The 24,264-nt window shown below is 50.4% G+C and overlaps 1 protein-coding gene across 1 annotated transcript in view; it reads left to right on the top strand.

Moving 5' to 3' along the window:
* The first annotated feature begins 9,530 nt into the window (after window positions 1-9,530).
* The window catches only part of LHX4 (LIM homeobox 4), a 95,439-nt gene continuing 80,705 nt past the window's right edge, over window positions 9,531-24,264 (top strand). The window contains exon 1 of the mRNA XM_060233386.1: window positions 9,531-9,654. Within this exon, the coding sequence (XP_060089369.1) occupies window positions 9,579-9,654 (76 nt within the window). The 5' untranslated portion in view covers window positions 9,531-9,578. The remainder of the gene's footprint in view (window positions 9,655-24,264) is intronic.

Raw genomic sequence — 24,264 nt, 5'->3', positions numbered from 1 at the left:
CAAAGCCAAGCCGCCCACCCCCCTCTCCCCAATGTGCGACTTGACCTCCCACCTCATCCTATCCTGCCACCCTCCTTCCTGCCGTGGCCAGCACGCACTTCTTCTCACCATTTTTTAAATAACTTATCGCATTTTTTGGAAAAAAATTAAAATTAAAAATCCGTAAATTAAAAATGTGAAAAGTTTCAAGTTCGGCATTCTTCATCTTCCCTAGGTTTTTAATAATGGGGGGCCCTAGTGAGAAGAAGAAGAAGAAGAAGAAGAAGAAGAAGAAGAAGAAGAAGAAGAAGAAGAAGAAGAAGAAGAAGATATTGGATGTATATCCCGCCCTCCACTCCAAAGAGTCTCAGAGCAGCTCACAATCTCCTTTACCTTCCTCCCCCACAACAGACACCCTGTGAGGTGGGTGGGACTAAGAGAGCTCTTACAGCAGCTGCCCTTTCAAGGACAACCACTGCCAGGGCTATGGCTGACCCAAGGCCATTCCAGCAGGTGCAAGTGGAGGAGTGGGGAATCAAACCTGGTTCTCCCAGATAAGAGTCCGCACACTTAACCACTACACCAAACTGGTGGGTGATTCGCCTAGGGCGCCAGAAAGCCTAGCACCGGCCTTGATAGCAGGCCACTCCCCCTGGCACCAAGCCAGCCAGAACTGCATTCCTTCTCAAACCCCCCCCCCCCCTGCATAATCAGCATCACACCTGTAGAATGTTGCATAGAATCTGATGCAGAAAATTGATTCTGAAAATATCTTCATTTCCAGAGTTTGGTAATATATTTATCTTACCACTTCCAAAGGATTTTTTCAAAAAGTGGTAATATTTATAGTACTTACAGCTATGCCAGTCAGTATGGTACAGAGGTTACAGTGCTGGATGAAAATCTGGTTGACCCGGGTCCTAATCCCCAGTTTGCCATGGATGTTTGTTGAGTGACCTTGGACCGTTTGCACATGCGCAGTCTCATCCTACCTTGCAGGGTCATTCTGAAGATTAAATGGAGGAGAGTAAAATGGTGCAAGCTGTTTTTGGTCTCCATTAGGGTATAATGAGGTATAAACGAAGTAAATAGAAAATACAGGACTTTTTTGGTAGCAGAACTCCTTTGCACAGTAGGCCACACCCTTCTGATGTAGCCAATCCTCCAAGAGCTCACAGGGCTCTTATTACAGGACCTACTAGTAAACTCTTGGATTATTGGCTACATCAGGGGTGTGTGGCCTAATATGCAGAGGAGTTCCTGCTACAAAAAAAGCCATGAATAAATAAATGGTTTCAGAACATTCCGTCCTCCTCTTTCTCACCTCCAGTGGTGCTCTCCTGGCCTTAGGTCAAGGCATAAAAGGCATGAGAAGAGACTATTATTCTTTAGGTGGATAAATAATCCCAAATCATGGCTATGTGGTGATGTCCAAGGTTCAGAGAAGATCTGAAACTGTCACAGCAACTGGCAGACATTAATCTCCATTGTAACCTTAGTATGAGGGCAAATCCCTGATTAGGAAGACTCTAGATGCTCATGGCATGTAAGAGCCAGACAAAATAAGGGCATGGCCTACAACCATGGTGGGACTTGAATTACCGATTTTTGCTCTGTATACTGCCACCCTTTCCTCAAAAGTCATAGATGTCCTGGGTGTCAAGAAACCTTACCACCAGGGGCACAATCTCAATGCAGTTTGGCATTTCTGATTTGCAACTGGTCGGTTAAGCGATGCTAGAAAATAGGTTTGCACTCTAGAAGTATAAGCATAGAACACTATCTTAGATTTAAAGGAGAGGGGTGGTGGATGGTCTAATGGTGAATTTTTGGCCATTAGCTATAAGGAGAGTCCAGATTCAAGAGCAAGGTGCCAGATGATTACTAGAATTATTTTTATAAAAATAATAGCACAGCCACAAACAAACTTATACACAAAGATAGCCAGTTTGGTGCAGGGGTTAAGTGTGTGGACTTTCATCTGGGAGAACCAGGTTTGATTCCCCACTCCTCCACTTGCACCTGCTGGAATGGCCTTGGGTCAGCCATAGCTCTCGCAGAGTTGTCCTTGAAAGGGCAGTTACTGCAAGAGCTCTCTCAGCCCCATCCACCTCACAGGGTGTCTGTTGTGGAGGGAGAAGATATAGGAGATTGTAAGTCACTCTGAGTCTCTGATTCAGAGAGAAGGGCAGGGTATAAATCTACAGTCTTCTTCTTCTTCTTCCTCTTCTTCTTCTTCTTAGTATGTTCCTATAGGGAGCCAATGTAAAACTAATAACTACAGTGTATTGATCCATATGAGTATAGTTTGTAAGATAATCAGTAATAAACATATATCAAAGTCCTGGGGTTCCTCTATCAAAGTCCTTCAAATAGTTCTCACTTGGTAACTGGCACTGCCATGGAGCAGCTGGGAAATTAGAAAGCTGGCTCAGTGTGTTTGTGTGTGTGTGTTGCACAAGACTATATTGATGCAGCATAAAAGACAATTGAGGCAATCAGATAAATAGGGTTTTTGATAATTGAGTTTGGATAAGGAGCATCCAGCTCAATATATGCAAGATTACCATCCTATTATAACCATTCAGGCCTCCTAGAACCAGCATTAACTGGTGGTAGATGGAATACTAGCCATACTCTCTGGTCCTAATCTCCTAGTCCCAGTATATGCAATCTATCTGCTTTAGGAGTTTTGCCTTTGTGGAATTGTTTTGCTTCCTCCTCTTGTCAAAGCCCTTTCAGGCCAAATTGGTGTTCTTGGTGATTTGGTTAACAAGAAGGAATGTTGTCTTTCTTTTTATTCCTAAATCATTACCCCATGCCTGTGGGGTGAAACCGACACTGTTTTCTCTCCCCTGCGCTGAAAAGGCCAACATCTTGTTGGACTCACATTTCACCTTGACACCTTTTCTAAAATCACACAGTTCCCGGGGGAGGGGGGCAGGGAATGACCGGTCCTTGAAAGCAAATACTGAGGTGTTTATTTCTCTTTTGAATATATATTTGCAGGAAAACGGAGCGGCTGGGTTCATGTGCACTGTCCATGGTGCTGAAAGCCTATAGTGCGAGACAGAGTTGCTACTGCGCCCTTTAATATACTATCTGACAATGAAATCTCCCCTTATAGTACTATATGAACGATTTATCTTATTTTGTACAACTGTGCTATAATCAGTTAAGCACCTCAGAAGTCTTGGGTGCAAGCCTACCAAAGTTATGCATGTTACACTGGTTTAAATAGGACAGCTGGAATCATATGTTTAATTTAGCATTTCCCAAATTTCTAATATCAAAGGGGATACTTGCGGCATTAAAACTAGAAATACATTTCACTTAGATTAAAAAAAAATTACCTTTAGACTATTTCCTTCCAGAAGTTTATATTTCCAGAGGAACACCACCCATGTCTTTGCATGAGTAAAAACTTGTAACATATCCCAGCCCCCAAGTCCCATGATTTCAATTCATACATACAATTGAATGACCCATAGAAAGGTGAAAAACCTGTTTTGACATAAATAGATGACATCAATACTACTTCATAGTAATAGAGTTGCAGCCTGGATTGGACCTCTTCGCTGCATAGATTCCCCCACACTTTGGCCATTCTTAGACAAAGCTCATGTTGAGACAAGAAAGTTATCATAGAATCATAGAGTTGGGAGGGACCTCCAGGGTCATCTAGTCCAACCCCCTGCACAATGCAGGAAACTCACAAATGCCTCCCCCTAAATTCACAGGATCTTCATTGCTGTCAGATGGCCATCTAGCCTCTGTTTAAAAACCTCCAAGGAAGGAGAGCCCACCACGTCCTGAGGAAGCCTGTTCCACTGAGGAACCGCTCTAACGGTCAGGAAGTTCTTTCTAATGTTGAGCCAGAAATAATTTTAGTTTCAGAAATAATAATTTCAGAAATAATTTTAGTGGGAGGCAAGGTCACTGAGAAGTCACACTGGATCTCCTGCTGACTAGGTGGACATTTCAGGGTTTATGAAAAAAATAGTAACTTAAGGATTCCAAGGGGGCAACAATCCCCCCCCTTGCAACCCTTGGACACGCATGTGCAGAGGTGCAACAAGCATCCTCTGCACAACTAACTCTGCCAGGCCTCCACATTCCCCCCCCCTCGTAATACTTTTTAAAAATAGAACAATCCACTCACTCACAACAGCAGCAGAATTATGGTGTTCACCCTCAGTGGAGGCCAGTTGGAAAGGAGCCCACCCAAAGCTGTGACCATGCCATCCAGAACAGAGTTATACCTTCATGGACATCAGTGGGCTCATAAAGTTGTGATCGATGCTCCCTCTAAGCTGTGGAGTCTTGTGAGCAAAAATTCTACTTTGTGAGCTACCAGCATTAAAACTGTGAGCAAGCGATTTGGCTGCTGTATAAATTAACATGCTCTGAGGTTATGCTTCCTGAGCTGAGAGAAAAGTGTATGAGCCAGAGGCTAAAAAACTGTGAGCTAGCTCTCACTGACTAAGCTTAGAGGAAACACTGGTTGTGTTATTCGGGATGGGCAGTCATTGGCATTCCATGCTCACAGCAGCCTCATTATTTAATTAGCTTCTTTCTCAAAAAAGTGTGTCTTTTTTCCTGCTCACTGTTTGGGAATCAATGAGGTAATTCTCCCACTGAAATCAATGCAATTTGGAAGTGCCTACCATAGGTTGGGTTGAGCCTAATGTATATACTCCCCCCACCCCATATCCTCCCACTGCGGTGTGCATGCAAGTTATCTTTTCTTTTTGTTTTGACCTTCATCTCACAGCACACACTAGCTATGTTTGTGCCATAAGATTTTCTTTTACACTCTGATTACAAAGGGAATAAATCAAGGGAAAATGGGAAGACAGGAAGCCTTTTAATAAAACCTACTCTCTTCATAAATCAAAAAAGTAGAACCTTCTCTCAGTAAAAGGGAGCAAGACATGTGGTCAGCCTGAGCTTCCCCCGGCCCAGGTGTCCCAGTCAGCAAGCCGCACTATTGAAGAATTTGATTTTTTAAAAATGGGGCACCACTTTAACGTTCATTTCTTTGAGGGGGGGAACCCAAAAATCAAACACTGAAAGAGACTAATCGTCAGCCTCTTCAGCCCTATGGTCATTTTGTTTATTCTTTATTTTACTTTACTTCATTTATACCTCACTTTTCTCTCTAATGGGGACCCAGTGTTGAGTAAGAAGACTGCAGATTTATACCCCGTCCTTCTCTCTAAATCAGAGACTCAGAGCGGCTTCTCCCTATATCTTCTCCTATATCTTCTCCTCCCCACAACAGACACCCTGTGAGGTGGGTGGGGCTGAGAGGGCTCTCACAGCAGCTGCCCTTTCAAGGACAACTCCTGCGAGAGCTATGGCTAACCCAAGGCCATTCCAGCAGCTGCAAGTGGAGGAGTGGGGAATGAAACCCGGTTCTCCCAGATAAGAGTCCACACACTTAACCACTACACCAAACAATGATCCCAAAGCTGTGGACTCTGGTGAGCAAAAATTCTACTTCGTAACTACTGACATTGAAGCTGTGAGCAAGTGATTTGGCTACTGCATAAATCAGTTTGCTCTGGGGCCATTCTACCAGAGTTAAGACAAAAATGTATGAGATGGAGGCTAAAAAACTTGTGATCGAGCTCATACTAACATCCTAGAGGGAACACTGAAAGGGACCCAATGTGACTTCCAGCATTCTTCCCTTCTCCATTTTCTTTTATCCTATTTTGCTTTTTTTGACTATTACAAGTCAGATTTGCCAGCTGGGTTCATAATTCTGTATGGTAAATAATTTTAATATACTTCCTTAGGGCTTTCTTGATGCCCTGTTGTATCATTGTTGTCGTATCAAAGCCTAGCTCTCTCTTCCTCTGGTAACATCCCACTGCTTAGCTAATAGTGGAAAAGAACAGAGCAATTTGTAATCACTGATGTTTGTGTTTTGACACTATGGAAGTAAAATGACCAGCAGGCAAGGCCTCCTTTCCACTGATTGAAAATGGAAGGGGTCTACTCTGGGTCAGTTTCTGGAAGCTCACCAGCCCCACCATCCAAAAATACAGTTAGGCAATGCAAGCAGAGCTGAAACTATTGTTTAGACATTTGAACTGGTGCTCTAGATGCTAAGAGAACAAGGGGAAGAAATTCCTCCAAATGGAAGAAAATGCATTTCCTAGTTCTCTAGTTTTGTTGTGAAATGATGATCTTATGAAGAGAACTTCTGGACCATGAAAATGTTTATTGGCATGCCTGGCCCACAGATGAATGCAAAAGTCCAGTGGCACCTTGAACTGGCAACACTGATTTCAACATGAGCTTTTGTGAGTCACAATCCGCTTCTTCAAACATCTGAACAAGTTAGCTGTGACTCCAGAAAGCTCATCTTGAAATAAAACATTGTCGATCTTCAAAACACCAGGGGACTTTTGTTTGTATTTGGCTACAACTGACTACCAGGGTGGCTACCCCTTTTGTAATCCTCTTGGTCACCAGACCTGATTTCTCCTTGATCCGACCTATTTGCAGGTCCTGCCATCCAAGAACTTCAAGCATGCAATTCTCACCAGGGTTTGAATGCAGGCAGCTTGAGTTTCGGCCCCATTAATTATTGCCTTCCTGCCTAAGAGCTCTCAAGGAATTTTAGCTAATTCAAAAGAGGGAAGTTCTTCTGTGCCCACCAAATCCCTCTGAACGCTGCACAGGGACGGACTGAAAACAGAATTAGAAAAGGATTAAAAAAAAAAATGCAATGTAAGAGGTTTTTTAAAAATATATATTTAAATCATCAGCAAGGGGTTAAAGGCAGACCTCCGCCCTTACTGGGGCGTAAGCCCTATTTACTCTCCTGAGTAAGCGTGAAGAGGGAGCCCCCCCCCCCCTCGTGACACGCTGCCTCGAAAGGGGGAATTTCATCTTCTGCGGAGGGAGATCTGCTCGGCTTCTCCTCCTGCATCTCCCCCAAGCCAACGACAAGGGGGAGAGGAAGCGGAGCTCTGTTGCAAGGGCGGCCAAACTTGCTGAACTTGAGACACCTAAAATAAACATCAGGTCTTCCCAGCTCTTCCTCACCACAGACAAGGAAGGAAGGAAGGAAGGAAGGAAGGAAGGAAGGAAGGAAGGAAGGAAGGAAGGAAGGAAGGAAGGAAGGAAATAGGAGGAGAGTGCAGAGGTGGGGGAAAGCAACTTTAAATGCATTCTCCCAGCTGCTGGCTGACTTGGCTTTAAAGAGAGAAATGCGTTCTCCAAACCAGTCGATGGGGGCGGTGGGGGCTTCAAGCGCCACACAATAGGTATGGAAAAGCCACACGTGGCTCCCAAGCCACAGTTTGGCCACCCCGTCCTGTTGCATTTCCGGGGAGATTTGGCCCAAGTCTGTAGGTACAACACAAGCACATTTCTCTAGGTCGCTTATTCTTTAACTTCCGGGTGGATTCACCCGGAGCGACGCCCCGGAGGGACGAGCGCTGGACGGAGGGAGGCCTTGCACTTGCGAAGGGGTGGCTCGCCAGAACCAGCACCGCAGGCAGAAGGTTCGAATCCCCGGAGCCCACCGCCTTCGTCCCGGGTGCTTCTCCCGTCCCCATTTCAGCCTCCCCACAACCAGTTGAAGCAGGCTAGGCTGGGAGAATGCGGCCACTGACCCCACATTAGAACCCCGTGTTCGAGTTCGAGTTGGAGAGCAGCGTGGGGACTTGAACCCGGGTCTCCTGCGGGGGCTTCTGAGATCCTAGCCGGATCACCTGCAATGTTCCCTCTAAGCTGCAGAGTCTTGTGAGCAAAAACTCTACTTTTTGAGCTACTGGCTGTAAAAGCTGTGGGCTGCTACCTAAATGAGTGTGCTCTGGGGTCGTCCTTCCTGAGGCTAAACATCTGTGAGCGAGCTCACCCTAACTCGGCTTCGAGGGAACCCTGGGCACCGGCTGATCTGGGAGAGGCTTCATGCCCTTCCGTCGAGGAGGCGCTGATGGAGGCGCGGGGGGGGGGGGGGGAGGCTTCCCTAAAGAGCAGAGGCACCATTTGAACCAGCGGGGTTGGGGGTCGCGGCTATGGCACAGCCTGGCTCTGCGGGCCTCGGTTGTGGACTTTAAAAAGGGCGTCTCATGAAAGGGGTCCGACGGCTGCGCAGTGCTTAGAGCGCCGGGCTAAGTTGGCATTCCCATGTTCCCAGGAAACTCGGTTGGGTCAATGGCTCGCTCGCGCTCTCGGCCCCCGCACCACCCACCACCTGCCCAAGCCTAAAGAAGATCCTATTTCTGCGATGCGCTCTTGCGCTTGTTTGTGGCAAGTGTCTTTCACACCGGGCTGGGGGGGGCGCTTTGAGAAATGCGCCCCCCCACCTGCGATCTCTGAAGTGGAACAGCCCCCCGTGGACCTCAGACCTCCTTCTGTCCGCCTAACCTGGACCTGAGTGTTCCCACGAAGGCTTCGACGAGTTGACACAGAGGAAGAAAGAACCGGAGGTGGTGGGGGGGATTGAGGGAGAAATTCCCCGTTCACACGTGCTCCCCCTCGAATCCCTGAACCCTGGTTCAAAAAGGACCTGCGCGCATTTTAACGAGGAACCCCTGCGGGTCTTTTCTGGAGGCGTCTGAAGGTTCGGCTCGCCTGCACGAAAGGACACGGGTGTCCAAAGCACGTGTGGACGCGGAGTAAGAGAGAACCCAGGCGGCTAAGAAGAAGACTGCACATTTATACCCCGCCCTTCTCTCTGAATCAGAGAGGCTCACAATCTCCTATATCTTCTCCCCCCACAACACACCCCCTGTGAGGTGAGTGGGACTGAGAGAACTCTCACAGCAGCTGCCCTTTCAAGGACAACTCCTGCGAGAGCTATGGCTGACCCAAGGCCATTCCAGCAGCTGCAAGTGGAGGAGTGGGGACTCAAACTCGGTTCTCCCAGATAAGAGTCAGCGCACTTAACCACTGCACCCAACTGGCTCTCAACCGAGATGCACGCGTCCCACGCCTGGGAGTCCCCGAGAAAGGCTTTCGAGCCATCTGCACCTCTGAAGCATAGCGCGGAGCTCTGCGGGAAAGGCCACGCCCCTCAGCAGGGAAAAGAAGAAGGCAGGAAAGTTTTGGGGGAAGTCCCTCTCTCACCCCCTCCCCCCGGAGACGCAGAACCCCCCAGACCCCGGATCCCCCCCCAGTCATCCCCCTCCGCCCCGCCCCCCCCCGCTCCCCCTACCTCCCAGGATTGGCCGGAGGGGGCGTGGCCTCCCTGCGGAAAAGTGACGTCACGCCCTCTCCCTGCAGTGTGAATGAATCAAAGGCTGCCGTGCCCGGGCCAGCGTTCCATCGGCCAGCCAGGCTGCTCGCGCCGCAGCACTTCGCACCCCGGGAGCCAGGCGAGCCAGACCCGGGCCGGGGCGGGGGGGGACCCGGAGCAGGCCTCCCTCCTGCCGCAGCCAGGCCCCCGGGCAGACTTTTGGAGGGGGAACCCCTTGCCGTCTCTTTCGTTTGGGGGGCCGTCCTGCTTGAGCGCTCAAGATTTGATTTTTTTATTTCATTTCCCCTCCTTCCAAGCCAAGCTGGTCCCGGGGGTCTTTTCTCCCCCCCCCCTTTCCCTCCCCATCTCTCGCCTCTCCTCGGCCTCTTGAAATAAAATGATGCAAAGCTCAGCACTCGCCACCGAAGGGTCTGTCAAGGGGCTTCCAGAAATCCTTGGCGTGCCAATGCAACGTAAGGCATTTTCTCTCTCTCTCTCTTTCGCATTGATTTAATCATAAAGGCAAAACGCGCGGTCTCGGGGCGCTTTGCAGGGTCCAGGCAGCAAGAAGTGGGATAGAAGTGTGTGTGTGTGTGTTTGTTGTGTGTTTGTTGCGTGCGTTGCGTGAGTGTGAGGCAGCCGATAGGTCAAGACTGTAAACAGACGAACAGGTTGCCTTTTTTTTTTTCCTGTTGCCCTGTTGCGTGGAAGCGCATCGCAGGCTCTGTCTCTTTCGCTGCCATAGCATTACAAAAAAAAAAACACTTGGAGGAAAACTGTAAAAGGCTCTGATTCCTGGGGAGACAGAAGGCTCGGGGCACACGCCCGCGACTTGCGAGAAGTCTCTGCAGCTTCTAGACCGCCTTTCCTCTCCCAGGGAACCGGGGAACCGGGTTCCTGCGTCAGGATCCCGTGTATTGCCGCTATTCTATGTCTGATGCCTCCCCCCCCCCCTTGCCCCTGCTGCGGTTTTGTTGTCTGTTTCTGATGTATGGCTTGATTCCGCGTGCCCGGGGGGGCGCTGGGTTTGGGGCAGCCCTGCGCGGTGCCCCCACCCTTGTGGCCTTTCTAGCCCGGCAGCTGGCTCTAAAGGTTGCAGGTACTTCGCCGTTTCTGCTGAATGCGTGCTGTTGGGCGCGCACGGCCCTAAGCAAGGCGTCCTTACCGGTGTGCGCGTGGGGAATGATGCGGATCTAGGAAGATGTGCGTGGCGGTGGTGGTCTAAGGCGGACAGCGTGTTCTTCCTATGCAGAGAAACCGCGCCGGGCTCTTTGGAGCGCTTTCAGACGTGCAGGGCGGTCAGAATCGGGCGGGGGTGGCGGGAGATTGCGAGGCGCCTTGGAGAGCCGAGTCTCTGCCTAGCCGAAGATTTCGTCGCCGGTCTGAATCTCTCCCGCTGTCCCTGTACATTGGCAAAGGGTCTGTCTGCTGTTCTCAATCGCCTGGTTCTCTCCCCCACGTCCCCCATAGCCGTGCGCTCCCCCAAACTTAAGCCAGGCAGATTCAGACGAGAGGGCGACTGGAACCAATGGGGGTCAAAAGCGCCTAGATCAGGCTTGCAAGCGCCACCGAGTTCAACGGGGCCGGCTTCCCGGGGAAGTAGGAAGCGGCTTGAGACCTCGTTTTCTCGTTGGGCTTCCTCGGGAGTCAGTCCAAGCCCAACGGAAGGGGCAAAGGATGGGGTGGGAGTGGTACGTTTTCCCTACCCGGCATTAAACCAAAGGGACAGGCGGGCGGGTTGCGGGGGGGGGCGCACTCTTCGGGGCCCTTCGCTCGGGGGAGGGACGGTGGCTCAGTGGTAGAGCACCTGCTTGGGAAGCAGAAGGTCCCAGGCTCAACCCCCGCCATCTCCAACTGAAAAAGGGCCCAGGCAAGTAGGCGTAAAAAAACCTCAGCTTGAGCCCCTGGAGAGCCGCTGCCCGTCTGAGTAGACAATACTGACTTTGATGGACTGAGGGTCTGGTTCAGTATAAGGCAGCTTCAGATGTTCATATATATGTTCATAGGACTGTCGGTTGGGCACCGATGGGCGCGTCTAACCCGGGCGAGGCGCGGGCGGATGATTCCCCACCCCTCGCGTTTACTGTGTGTACACAGGAGCGCATGGAGACGTGCAAGAAGAGCGGTGGGCGCCTATTAAAGACAGCGATTATTTCTAGGGGAGCCAAAGACTCTGGGGTCTCCCGCTCCTGTGCGAGAGTCCCGTTCCATGGGCCCTCCTGTAAAAACCCAGCCGCAAAACGCATTATTTGGCGTCGTGTGAATGCACCCCTTGTCTGGCGAATCGATGCGTCTGGGAGAAAGAGGCTGCGAGCACACACATCAAAGAATGCACATTCAATCCACTTTCAGTGCACTTTGCAACTGGATTTTGCTGTGTGAACTGGCAAAAAATCGGTTGCAAAGTGCATTGTTTCGCGTGTCAGACTGCAGCCAGAGGCTGGGATCACGCACACTGAATAATGTACTTTCAGTCCACTTCCAATGCACTTTACGACTGGATTTGGCTGTGTGGATTTGCAAATCCACACAGTAAAATCCAGTTGGAAAGTGGATTGAAAGTGCAGTATTCAGTATGCGTGATCGCAGTCAGTGGGTGCCAGAGAGGAAAAGATGGGTGCCGTCAAAATCAGCCCAAGAGCCGGCCTATGCGATTTTTTTTTTTTTTTAAGCACTGTTCTTTCCAATGGAGGGAAAGGGAATGCGCTTCGCTCCCTTCCGCGGAGCTTGCGAGCGCTTGATGTGGTGGGATCGTGCCCCTGCTAAGAATATCCCCTCCCCACACACTTTGGCTACCTTGTATGAAGGCAACGGACGGGGGTCACCCCAGCCAACAGGTGACTGACCCAAGAAGGCAGGGAGATGTGCCAGGTACCCGCAGGGCCCCACATAGAAGAGAAGGCGCGCGGGTGTGTATGGCGCACACGGTGCTGGTGACACCCTTTCTAGGAGAACAATGTGAGCGGGAGGATGAATCATAGAGTTGGAAGGGACCTCCAGGGTCATCTAGCCCAACCTCCTGCACAATGCAGGAAACTCACAAAGACCTCCCCCTAAATTCACTGGATCTTCATTGCTGTCAGATGGCCATCTAGCCTCTGTTGAAAAACTTCCAAGGAAGGAGAGCCCACCACCTCCCGAGGAAGCCTGTTCCACTGAGGAACCGCTCTAACGGTCAGGAAGTTCTTCCTAATGTTGAGTCGGAAACTCTTTTGATTTAATTTCAACCCACTGGTTCTGGTCCAGCCTTCTGGGGCCACAGAAAACAATCCCACAACATCCTCTAGATGACAGTCCTTCATGTACTTGAAGATGGTGATCATATCACCTCTCAGCCGCCTCTTCTCCAGGCTAAACATGTCCAGCTCCTTCAATTTTTCTTTGCAGGACTTTCTTCACAGGACTTGGTCTCCAGACCAAGAGAGTGAAGAGGGCCTGGCATTTCTCTCTGGATGCACCAACGCTGCTTCCGCACACGTGAGGCGCAGGGCAGGTGTGAACGCTTCATGGTGGCCCTATATCTTTCAGGCTTTAGCTCGGACTTGCGGTCGGGAATGCGCTGCCTTCTCCACCTCTTCCTGCTTCGCAAATGCTCCTTTGTGTGCTGCCATGGCCCTCGTCGTCCCTTTCGTCCCCCCAGAAAGCATCCAAAAGCTCCCGATCGCCTGCTGTTGCCCCACTGGGCCCTATTGGGTCGATAGGAGAATCTCGCGGCCTGCTCTGGATTTGGGAAAGGCGTACAAACAGAGAGTCAGCACTGCGACCTGGCTGCGCCTGTTACTCCGAATTAAGGCCCATTGCGTTCACGAGAGCCTTAATCCCAGGATTTCACTGCTCGTTCCCGTCCGGAGCACAGCCCTCGGGCTGTTTTGACTGGGCCGGAATGCATTGGGGAGGGGGGGGGGTCGACTTTTGGGTTCCCATGCTGCTTACTCGCGAGGAAGCGTCCCGGAGACTCCCCGATCCAGGGAGGAAATCCCAGCGCCGGTCCCCAAATCCAGGGAAGGCCGGAGAGCTCCTAATTGAAACTGGAGTCAGCTCCGGGACTGGTTTCGGGCCTCCTAGCCACGCCTCAAGTTTAAACGCAGGCAGAATAGATCCATTTGGGAGCGACCCTGGGAGGAAGGCGGAATTCCCAGGGAAAGCAAAAAAGGATGCATTCACCCTGTCTGCTGTTCTCAATCGCCTGGTTCTCTCCCCCACTTCCCCCACATCCGTGCGCTCCCCCAAGCTTAAACCAGGCCGATTCAGACGAGAGGGCGACTGGAACCAATGGGGGGGCAAAGGCGCCTAGATCAGGCTTGCAAGCGCCACCGAGTTCAGGTCAGGCTTGCAAGCGCCACTTTCAATCCACTTTCAATGCACTTTGGATTTGACTATGTGAAACGGCATCGATCCACTTGCAAATGGTCACTGAAGTGGATTGAAGCTGCATTCTTTAGCATGTGTGAAAACACCCCCGAAGGGTCAAGATCCGGATTCTAGCTAAAGTCGTTCCGTCGGGGGAAAGGCCACCAGGGTCCCCTTCAGACCCGGAACGTTCCGAGTTCAAACCAGAGAAGCGCGTCGCACTCTGATCCTCAAACCCCTGGAGCTGCCTCCGCCCGGCTAGAGAGGCCCGGCTTGCCTCCCAGGTAACACGCGCAGGATCGGGCGGCCAGGGACTGGATCCCGACAGGCTGGGTTCCGGCGGCTTTAGTCGAGATCCAGTCCCCGGGAGATCCAAACGCTTCTCACAGGCAGGGCCTCCTGAGATCCGTCTAGATTCGTGGGGTTCTGGCGGTGGACTCTAGATCCGGTTGGGCATGGCATTTGGCGCAGGGCCCGACCCCCTTCGGCGTCGCAGGCAGACAGACACGAAAGGGGCGCTCTTCGCCTCCCCTTGGACGTCTCCACACCTGCCACGTTCTAGGCGTTTTAATCCAGTGGACACGCCTACAAAGGGCAACGTGAGAATGCGGCCGCCGCCGCGCAGCTTAGAATCGGGGACCGAGAGCTCCCTGCTGAAGGCCCAGCGGATGAGAACCCGTGTTTGCCGCTAGACCTGAAGCCAAGAAGTCCCCCTCCTCCGAACCTCTGCCAGGGTCTTTTCCCCTCCCACCCGAGTCCCCTTTCTCTCTCCGAGGGGGCCCGAAGCCTCCTTGGAGATCCCACTTGCTCCCCCCCCCTTTCCCTCCCTCCCGCCGGCTTTTCTGCCAACCGGGTTTGGCCAGGTCCAGAAGGACGGGCCGACGGGCTTGCCTGCGGCAAACGCAGATCAGGCAAACTCGCCGCGAGCCGCCTGCCCCAAATTTATAGCCCGGGTCACCGCTGGAGTATTTATAATGGAGAGTCAATTGGTTTAATTCAATTAGGCCTAGAATATAACTCAGAAAGTCCGTTAAATTCCAATTATCGCAGCCGCCGGCGGGTGCGCCCATTCCCACATTTCCCCCCCTCGCCTCGCCTCGCCTCGCCCGCATCCAAGACGAGCAGATTTGCATATTGAGATCTGCCTCTTCGCCCAAAGGACTCCTGGCCGCTCCCGGCTTCTGCCCTGGGGGGTCCCGTCCCGCCCGCCCACCCGAAGGAGCCCCTGCCTGGAATACGGAGTGGGGAAGCAGCGACGCCCCCAGGGCCACGATCCCAGGCAGAGAAGGGCGCCCCAGCCTTCTGGTCTGCAGCGGCACAGATTCCGCTCGCTCTTCCGTTTTGGCAAGCCTGCGCTGAATTTCAGCCTCTGAATTTGGGGGCTGGAATCTTTTGTGTTGAGTAGAAGCAGCAGCACCCCCCCCCTCCTTGTACCCAGGATGCAGCTAGAGGTTTCTTCCTTCTTTTTCTTTCTCTATCTCTCCCTTCCCTCCTCCCTCCCTCCCTCCCTCTCTCTCTCCTTTCTCCCTCCCTCCCCCCCCTCTCTTTCTCCATTCTTATTTCCTGTCGCCCTGGCCCTGTGAAGCGTCAGTTCTTCCCCTTTCAAAAGCCCCGCAGTCCAAAATGCCCTAGCGGGAATTGAGACTGGACCAGCGGCTGGTCTGGGCCCTTTTGCCTTGTGAAATGGGGAGGGGGAGGTCTCCGTTTGATCCCGTATTAGATTCGGGCACTCTTCTGGATTTTAAAACGAGGCAGGCTCTTGTTGGGTAGACGCCGCTTTTTGGAGTCGGACAATCGACGGGCCTTGGATGTTCCCAGATGTTGGCAGCATCCCCGACCGACTCCCTAAGCGACGTCTGCCTCCCGCGCAAGATTCGGGGAGGGCAAAAATAAACGCTTTTGTAAGGGTCCCTCTTTATAATCTCAAGCGCCATCCTTGTTTTGTTTGATTCTTGGCTTGTAGCCTCTGTGCCAAAAAGGGCTTTAGGGTACGTCACTGTGGTACCTTTGCTGCCAGCAAGGAGTTTTGGCTGAAGAAACAGCCGTTTCCTCCTCCGCCAAAGGCAAAGGGGGGCCGAGGCCGGGGGAGACAACGGGCAGCTCTCCTTGGCCCAGTTTGACCTGAAACTGAAGGATTTGGGGTCAGGCTCAGAAGCCTTCCTTCCTTCCTTCCTTCCTTCCTTCCTTCCTTCCTTCCTTCCTTCCTTCCTTCCTTCCTTCCTTCCTTCCTTCCTTCCTTCCTTCTTCTCCCTCCCTCCCTTCTTCCTTCCTTCCTTCCTTCTCCCTCCCTCCCTTCTTCCTTCCTTCTTCCTTCCTTCCTTCCTTCCTTCCTTCCTTCCTTCCTTCCCTCCCTCCTTCCCTCCTTCCCTCCTTCCTTCCTTCCTTCCTTCCTTCCTTCCTTCCTTCCTTCCTTCCTTCCTTCCTTCCTTCCTTCCTTCCTTCCTTCCTTCCTTCCCTCCTTCCCTCTCTCCTTCCCTCCTTACTTTCTTCCTTCCTTGGAGCGCTCGGTTCCTTTACCCCTAACGTGGACCACCGCCGGTTAAAAACGAACCTGCGAGTTCCCCAACCCAACAGCCGTAAAACCGAATTCTATCTACGTCCCTTCGAGTTCTCCGAGAGGCCCTTGCTGGTGCGCCTCCCCCCTCACGCTTCCGGCTTCTCTTTCGGATCCCGCATCTCCACCAAAGCAGACACAACTCTGGTTTCCCCTCTGCGGTTGCCGACTTTAGTGGAGAAAGAATCGCGCAAAGGGAAGAGGCGCTTGGGCGCGCGTCCTGCTCCAAGCGCCTGTTTGGCCGGTTTCCCCGCCGCGCAGTTGCGGATTCTCTTGCGCATCTCTTTAGCAAACCTCGCTCTCCTTCACCTTAGATCTCCGAGCCGCAGAGTAACCAGAGATGCGGAGGAGGTGGAAGGCCGGCGGGTCGGATTTTCCGGAGGGGCTCCCTTCCCTTCCCTTCCCGAGGGTCAATTGTTGTATTTGAACTGTTTTCTTATGGCTGTAATCCGCCCTGAGCCCACATGGGAAAGGGCTGAATATAAACCCGCCAAATCAAAAAAATATAATAACTCAACTCCTTTCTGGCTGCTGGGGTCACCAAAGCCTTCTGACACCACGTGTGTGGGGAATCCCAGCCCCGGCTCCTTCCATGCCTCTCCGGCACAGCCTTCTCCGGGTCCCTGCAAGTTCCTCCCCCCGGGTGCGGAATTACCAGATCTGGGGCTGCAAATCTATGGAGGGAGGAAGCGGCACTGCCCGCCATGGGATTCTCTTTTGTGAGCATGTTTAGGATCGCACCGCGCCAGGCTCTGCGGATCTCCCTGGGTCCCTTCGGCTCTCTTTTGGACAGAGCCACGAAGCCTCTAGGCCGGAGCTGGCTTTGCCCATCGGAACCGAGTCCTCTCTTGTACAAACCAGCGCCCGCAGCCCTTCTAACACCCCCCCCCCCGCCCCTAAAGCCCCTCCCAGGCGGCTCCCCGCTTGGCTTTGCCCCTTCCCAACTCCCTGTTTCGTTCCTTTCCTTCGCTCCTGCGCCGGGTTCGTGGCAAGCGCCGGGCTGGGAGGACAGGCTGGGCTGGGCACAATCCCCAGGGCCTTCTCGAAGCCTCCTCCGCGACCAAGCACAGCCCGTCTTTCTTTCTTCTTTTCCCAGCCTCGCCTGTTCGATTTACCTTAATTTTTTTTTTAATGTGACTTTTCTAAGCCCGGTTTAGAAAACCTTTTCTGATTCAGCTGCAACCGGCGCTCTTCTAATCCGCTTCTGTATCCGGCGTCGGGAGTTTCCCCTAAACTTGGTTTTCCTACTCATGTATATGCGGCGCTGATCGCAGATTCGGATCTTAGTCCTCTGACTGAGCGGGCCCGTGGGAACGGCCTGCGGTCCAGATCCGGCGATTCGGAGCCGCAGGCGGGTCCTGATCCGTTGCCTCTGACGAAGCGGGTTCTAGTCTGCCAGAGGTGACGCTGGTATAAATTCGGGTTCACTTCGGTTACCCTTAAAAGGCGAATTCCGGTGCCCGTTTCTGTCTGCTGCTCTAGACCTCAAAGACTTGGCCGCGTCGCCTTTTCACCCTGTTGTGCTAAGCCCGGGGCAATATTAGAAGCGAAAACAGAAAGGGCAACCAGGGGCTGTGATCACACGTGCGAAAGAATGCGGGTTCAATTCACCCGAAATGCATTTTCATACTGGGGTTTGCCGAGTCATACCGTAAAATCCGGCTGGATGAGTGCATTGCGCGTGGATTGAAATGGCATTATTTAGCATGTGTGCTCACAGCCAAGAAATAACTAGAAGACGGGTTAAAAAGTCTGTGTGTGTGTGGGGGGGGGTAGTCACGTCCCTCACGTGTGCTTGATTTGAATCGCAGGCTCTTACCAAGCGGGTTTTTTACCCCCCTTGCAAGGGAACTCCTTTTTCGCAAAGGCGCTCCCGCTGAAGAATTCGCAGCCGGATCAAGTGCGGGGTAAAAGGCGGCTTCCCAAGGCTAGGTAGAGAGCCTGAGGCTTGTAGCCTGAAACAGGGTGCGCGCGCGTGGAGGGGGGCGATTGGTTTGGGTTGGCTTGGCCACAACTGTGCGCCTTTTGGCAAAGCTGAGAGAGAGTAGTTGGGGAGGGGGGGGTCGGATGAGGTGAGATCTGCCCCTTTTGACCCGCCTTGAGGTTGCAGGTTGCGCTATAGCTCTCCTTCAGAGCCGGACAAGGCGATCCCGTTGCATGAGAGCGCTATTCTCCTAGGACGCGCGCCACGCTCTGCGTGTGGGTGCATATGCAGCTCCGTTTCTGCTTCGAGAATGAGCTCTTTTGAGCCGAGGGTCTCTGGGGACGGTTCCCGGTTCTCAATACTGTATTCCGCGCTAGACCTTCAATCCTGGTTCAGCCCTGTCTCCAAACTGACCTGCTGCGCTTGAATCAGGGAATCCCAGAAAGAAACCGAGTCTAGGAGTCGATGATGCTATGATTCTAGTGGGGAAAATCCGTTCGGGGGACAGGGCTGGATCAGGATTCAAGGTCTCTCTCGGGAAAGCCGCCCCTCGTTTATCCGGCATCCACAGCTCCGGGGGTTGCCAGAGACAAGCCCGAACAAAACTCGCCGTCCTCTCCAGAGCCGGCGCCCGGGTTAGCCCAGGGGAGGCCGGCCGCGAAACCAAAGCCGCCTTTCGGAGCTCCGGCTGGTTTCTCTCCGTTTTGCCCTGCACTGGTTTGATCTTCAAGGTCTTTCGGAAACCCTTTGCCCAACCTGCACCCCGTGAAAGCTCTAACGGAGACCCCGGCGCGCAAAAAAGAGCGACTTCTTTTCTCCTTCGGGAGGTCTAAGGTTTGAAGCATAAATAATATATATTTTAAAAGAAGAAACCAATAAGCCACACGGGCTGCTTTGTTGTGGTCGGTTCTGATAGAAGCTGGCGTGTAAAGGCCTTTCCCCGCTGAGTTCACTCCCGGTCCTTTCCTCCTTCCCACCTCCCAACCAAACCGAGCAGAGCGCAGAGCGAAACCTTTCGCCTTTTGACGCAAAGCAACGAATCCTGCTGGGTTGGGGTCCCGGGTGTGTGTGTGTGTGTGTGTGTGTGTGTGTGTGGAAATGGCCGGGGTCGGGGGTGGGGCTTTCGCCTGTTGTCTTTTCCGGCGAGCTTGGAGGCTGATCTTGGAGTCTGGTGGTCTCTCCCGGATTAATCTCTCCTGGGGAATCCGCGCCTCCCTTTCTCCGGAGATTTCCTTAGGGATCCACTCGGCTTGCCTCTAATTCCATTACATCCGAGGAAGGAAAGGACAACCTCTCTCTCTCCCACCCCCCCTCCCTCTCTCTCCCCCTTTCTGCTCTCTGCAGTGCGCCCTATTTCTGCATCCTTTGCATGCGCCCCTGGCTGCATTTTGGGGATGCTGGGTTTGGTATACATGGGATCTATTGCCCTGGGCAGCACAGCAAACCGTCGGAACTGTCAGGGATCGGGGCCGCAGCAGGCTTCCCAGTCTTCCTCCCGCCCTGAACTGCAAGAGGGAAACCGACCGGGCAAAACTTCGTGGCCTCCGGAATCCTGAAGCTTAACAAGCGAACGGGAGACCGCTGCCCGTTCCCGGCACGGCTTTAGGGGTCCTCGGAGACCGCAGCGCATAGCGTTGTCCAGAAGCCCCGAAAAAGCAGTCTCTCCCTGCCTATTAAATACAATTTAATATTTTGGAGTTAGGCAGAGCGATGTTTGCAGCCCAAGGCGCCGTTGAATAGACCGGTCCCAAATAAATACAGCTAGGAGGCCAGCCTCGACCGAACGGAAGAACAGGCCAAGAACTCCAAGATTTCTGTGCCACTCAGAAGTCTGCCCGTTCCATTTCAACGAGCCCAGAACGATCAGCCGGCTTCGCTTGGCATCTGATTGCCCTGGAGCTACCAAGAGCGGGTTAAACCTTCCCGAACTCGCCAACCTTCTTAGACAAACGGTACAAACCGGGGCAGAATCCCTCGACTCTATTGCCCGCCTTCCCTTCTCTATTGCCTTTCCTCATTCAATTCGGTCAATGAGGAAAGCAGCAAAAATTCTCAAACGAGTCTCTGTCCAGCTCCAATTTCCCCCTCCTCCAGTTCTCCTTCTATTCCACGCGTAAGAACAAAAAATACATTTTTGGAGGTGGTGAGAGAACAAGAAAACAGCTAGGTGGTGGTGGTGGTGGGTAGACAGGAAGAGATATCAGGACTTCTAGGGAAGGAGGAGTATTTTTTCCAAAATTTTGGTAGGCTTCATCTCCCACTACCAGTCCCCGAATCGAATGTGTCCAAAAATTAGCAAAATTACAGTGGCAACAGAATATTGCCCTTGCGAAAGCAAGCGATCGCTTCCTTTAAACAGCAGTAACAATACAAAACGGGGTAAGCAGAAATGACGAAAAAATATGGTCGTAATCAACAGGGTTTTGTGTGTGTGTGTGTGTGTGTGTGTTTTTTGAAAAACCAAACCAACCTACAGTATATAAGATAATTTCAGAAAGCGCCTCTCTGAAGAGGTATGCGCCACTCTCTTTGAATCCGGGACGTGTTTGAGCCGAAGTTAAGCACTTTTAGTCCTATCGTGGAGGGATCTAGGCACGTGCTGAGCTGTGAAACCCCGAAATCTATGCGACTTCAAAAGGGCATGGCTGGATCGGGGCCCCACATTGTTATTTGTAGCGCTTGCAAGTTTTGCTAAAATTGAGCGGGTTGGTCGTCTGAGTTGCTAATCCTCTTTTTTTGGAGTTCGATTTTTTCTCTCCTGCCACGCTTGCTTACATCTCTACGAAATCCACACCTTTTCATTGTTTGCATTTTTTTTAAAAAAAGAAAACGGTTCCTTGATTATTTTAATAAGTGCAGAGTAACCGGCGTCCTTCCCTGCGCCCTGTAAGATTTTCCTCCTTCCCATCTACTCCCAAACAATCTGACCCTGATGGAACAATCCACCGTCATGAATAAGCAAAGCAAAATTATGTCTATCCGCTTATTCGGTACTTGCTGCAGTTCCTTTTGTTCCAAGCCGCAGAGAAGGGGAGATGGAAAAAAAGACAAAGAGAAAATCTTTTCGCTGAACTCAGTTTTCAGTTAGGCGAAATTTCACCATGCAGGCTTAAAACTGAGCGCATTTTGGAAATTTAGGGTGCAGCCAGCCCACACAAATTTGGTCCTGCAAAAGAAACCAAGTAACTTATCAAGACTTTTTAAAACAATCCCATCAAATGCTGGTAAATGCGTTATATAATCCACATTCCCAATTCCTTTAATTCAAGCCAATAAATTTGCTTCATGGTCCCCCGAAAATTATTAAGTTTGAGAACGATATTGATATGTTCCTTTGGAAGATAATCCTAATAATTCAGACAAAACATTATCTAAGATCTTCAGTTTCTCAAACTCAACCTCCCAATTCCTGCAGTCTTCTTTTAGTTTTTAAAAATTAATTCTGTATCTAGAATTCTCCCTTCTTCCCTTAATCCTTACAACAGTTCCATGTCAACTTTTTTTTTTTTTTGGCCATTTTTACCCAGGAGAACTGCCAGTCCACTAACAACAACAAACAATAGAAAGTGGGAGCCATATTGGTCCATGAAAAAATCTCCCCAAAGCACCATCCATTTAAATTAATGATATCTCTAGAATTCTCCCTTCTTCCCTTAATCCTTACAACAGTTCCATGTAGACTTTTTTTTTTTTTTTGGCCATTTTTACCCAGGAGAATTGCCAGTGCACTAACAACAATAACAACAACAAACAACTAGAAATGGGTAGCCATATTGGTCCATGAAAAAATCTCCTTAAAGCATCATCCAAAACCTTCAATTCAGACCAAACAAAGTAACACAACATAGTACAGAAACTTTTTAGTTTTCCATGACTCTTCATCAACCCCATGATGACCAATGCTTCCTCTAAGCATTGTGAGCAAAAATTCTACTTTGTGAGCTACTGGCATTAAAGTTGTGAGCTATTGCATAAATTAGTTTGCTCTGGAGCCATTTTTCCTGGGCTAAGACACAAATGCGTGAGCCAGAGGCTAAAAACCGGTGAGCTAGCTCACACTAACTCAGCTTAGAGGGAACACTGCCCATGACAGCAACCTATGTTAGAGACGGGAGCTGAATCTGTGTCCTTCCCAGCGTGAGCCTACTGATAATGAACCACACTTGATCACATAATGAATAGCACCTTCTTATCTCTGTGCTCAGAAATGCATGCCAACCATCATGGTCTCTCTCTCTTTCCAAGAAACTTGGGATATGTCACTTTTCAAGGGATCCAGAAGCTGTGGGTCATCTTCCTAACACAAGCATCCCATGTCTCTCACAAAGGATAAATGCAAAAAAAAACAAACCCACTATTACCAAACTTTGACAAGTTAAGGATTGTGGTAAAAAACGTGACCCCAAAAGGTAGTGAAATAAAGGCAGGGAACAGTTGAGGGGACAGTCTGACATCTGCTACTGATGTCAACTAGATTTGAGTCCAGTAGTACCTTGAGACCAACAAGATTTTGGGGCCATCCGTTTTCAAAAGTCAAAGCTTCTTCGTTAGATTATATTTGGACTGGCCAATTTGTGGCTCGGGAGCCATAGGTGGCTCTTTTGTACATACTGTGTGGCTCTTGAAGTCCCCACCATCATATCAGCTGGCTTGGAGAAGGAATTTGTCTCTTTAAATCACTTATCTAAACCAAGCCAGCAGGTGGCTTGGAGAATCCACTTAAAGTTAAAGTTGCTTTCTTTCCACTTCTCCCTCTCCTATGTCCTTCCTTCCTTCCTTCCTTCCTTCCTTCCTTCCTTCCTTCCTTCCTTCCTTCCTTCCTTCCTTCCTTCCTTCCTTCCTTCCTTCCTTCCTTCCTCCCTCCCTCCCCTTATGGCTCTCAAACATTTGACTGTATTCAGTGTGTCCCTTACGTTAAGCAAGTTTGGCACCCCTAATTTATATAGTTTTGGAGGTGGAAACACTGTGCCAGATTTGGAATTTCCTTTATTTCCCTGGCTTTACAAGATTCTCTCCCTGGCTCAAAATTACATTTTACTTCCTTTTCACACTTGGGGCAGCTCTGAGGGCAGAACTATATTATTTGCAGTTCCATTGTATTTCTTACAGTCAGTTTTTAAATTGTGTATGATTTGGCTGCCTGGGCACTGATTGACAGGGAATGGCTAACCTTTGGGGATCCTTTATCCCCTCCCTTCATTTTCTTGCTGGAAGGAGCCCTCTCTCCACTCCCCGCATCCATAACTAATTCTCTTATTACTCAGTTAAAATTCCTCTAATTCCCTAAGTGTTTCACCAACAGGCTTCTTGGAGGGAATCAGTAATACACAATACACAATCACATTATAACGAGTTCACATCATTATCATTTAGTTAAAATTATGTAAATAGATCAAGCATTGCGTTAAAGGCCAAATGACTAAGGTCTCCTAAATAACAATTATTTAGTTAAAGTATGCATAAATAAATGAGTTAAACATCAAATGACTGAGTTCTCATAAATAACAATTCTTTAGTTACAAATATACAAATAAATAAGCCTTGTGTTAGATGCTGAATCCCGGGTTGTACATTCCCCTTTAAAACTTTGTTGGCGAGACATGTCGGGAATTTGGGGAATTTTATTCAATCAACAGAATCTATTTTTATTTTATTTTATCCGCCTTGGGCCTGATTTTTTTTTTTTTACTATCGGGTGCATACGTTTCACTTTGCCCTATGAGTAAATCTCACCTGCAACGTGAGTCACTTCTAGAAAGGTCTTCAGATAAAACAGGAGACTAGATGCTGGTGCCTTAAAGACTCACAACATTTATTCCGGAGTGAGCTTTTGTAGAGCGGCCTTCCCCAGATTAGAAGGACCCAACATGGAAGCTTCTGATGGAATAAATTCTGTTAGACTTTGAGGGGGAAGGGGGACTGAATTCCTGTTTCATTTTGCTGGAATTGACCAACCCAGTGATATATCTGGAATTGTCTTCAAATGTATGCTACTGTAGCCATGTTGCTTATCTGATTCTCTGATGAGACCTTCTTCGAGTTGACTGGTCACTGGCACACCTCTTGCAACGGGGAGAGGAAGGTGTGGTGAAACAGAGCTTCTTTCACTGCTATTCTAGACCCTCTCCCTGAAGTTTAATTAAAAAAAAAAAATTAAAAGCCCTTATTGTTCACAGACATGGAAGACGGGGAGGGGAGATTTACTGCAGGTTGTGTTTTGTTCTCGGTAATATGTAAACCATGTTTCTGGCTTCC

The sequence above is a fragment of the Heteronotia binoei genome, chromosome 2 (assembly GCF_032191835.1).
Source record: "Heteronotia binoei isolate CCM8104 ecotype False Entrance Well chromosome 2, APGP_CSIRO_Hbin_v1, whole genome shotgun sequence".
NCBI lineage: Eukaryota > Metazoa > Chordata > Lepidosauria > Squamata > Gekkonidae > Heteronotia > Heteronotia binoei.
The sequence above is the reverse complement of the archived record's forward strand: the minus strand, read 5'-3'. Positions and strand labels throughout refer to the sequence as shown.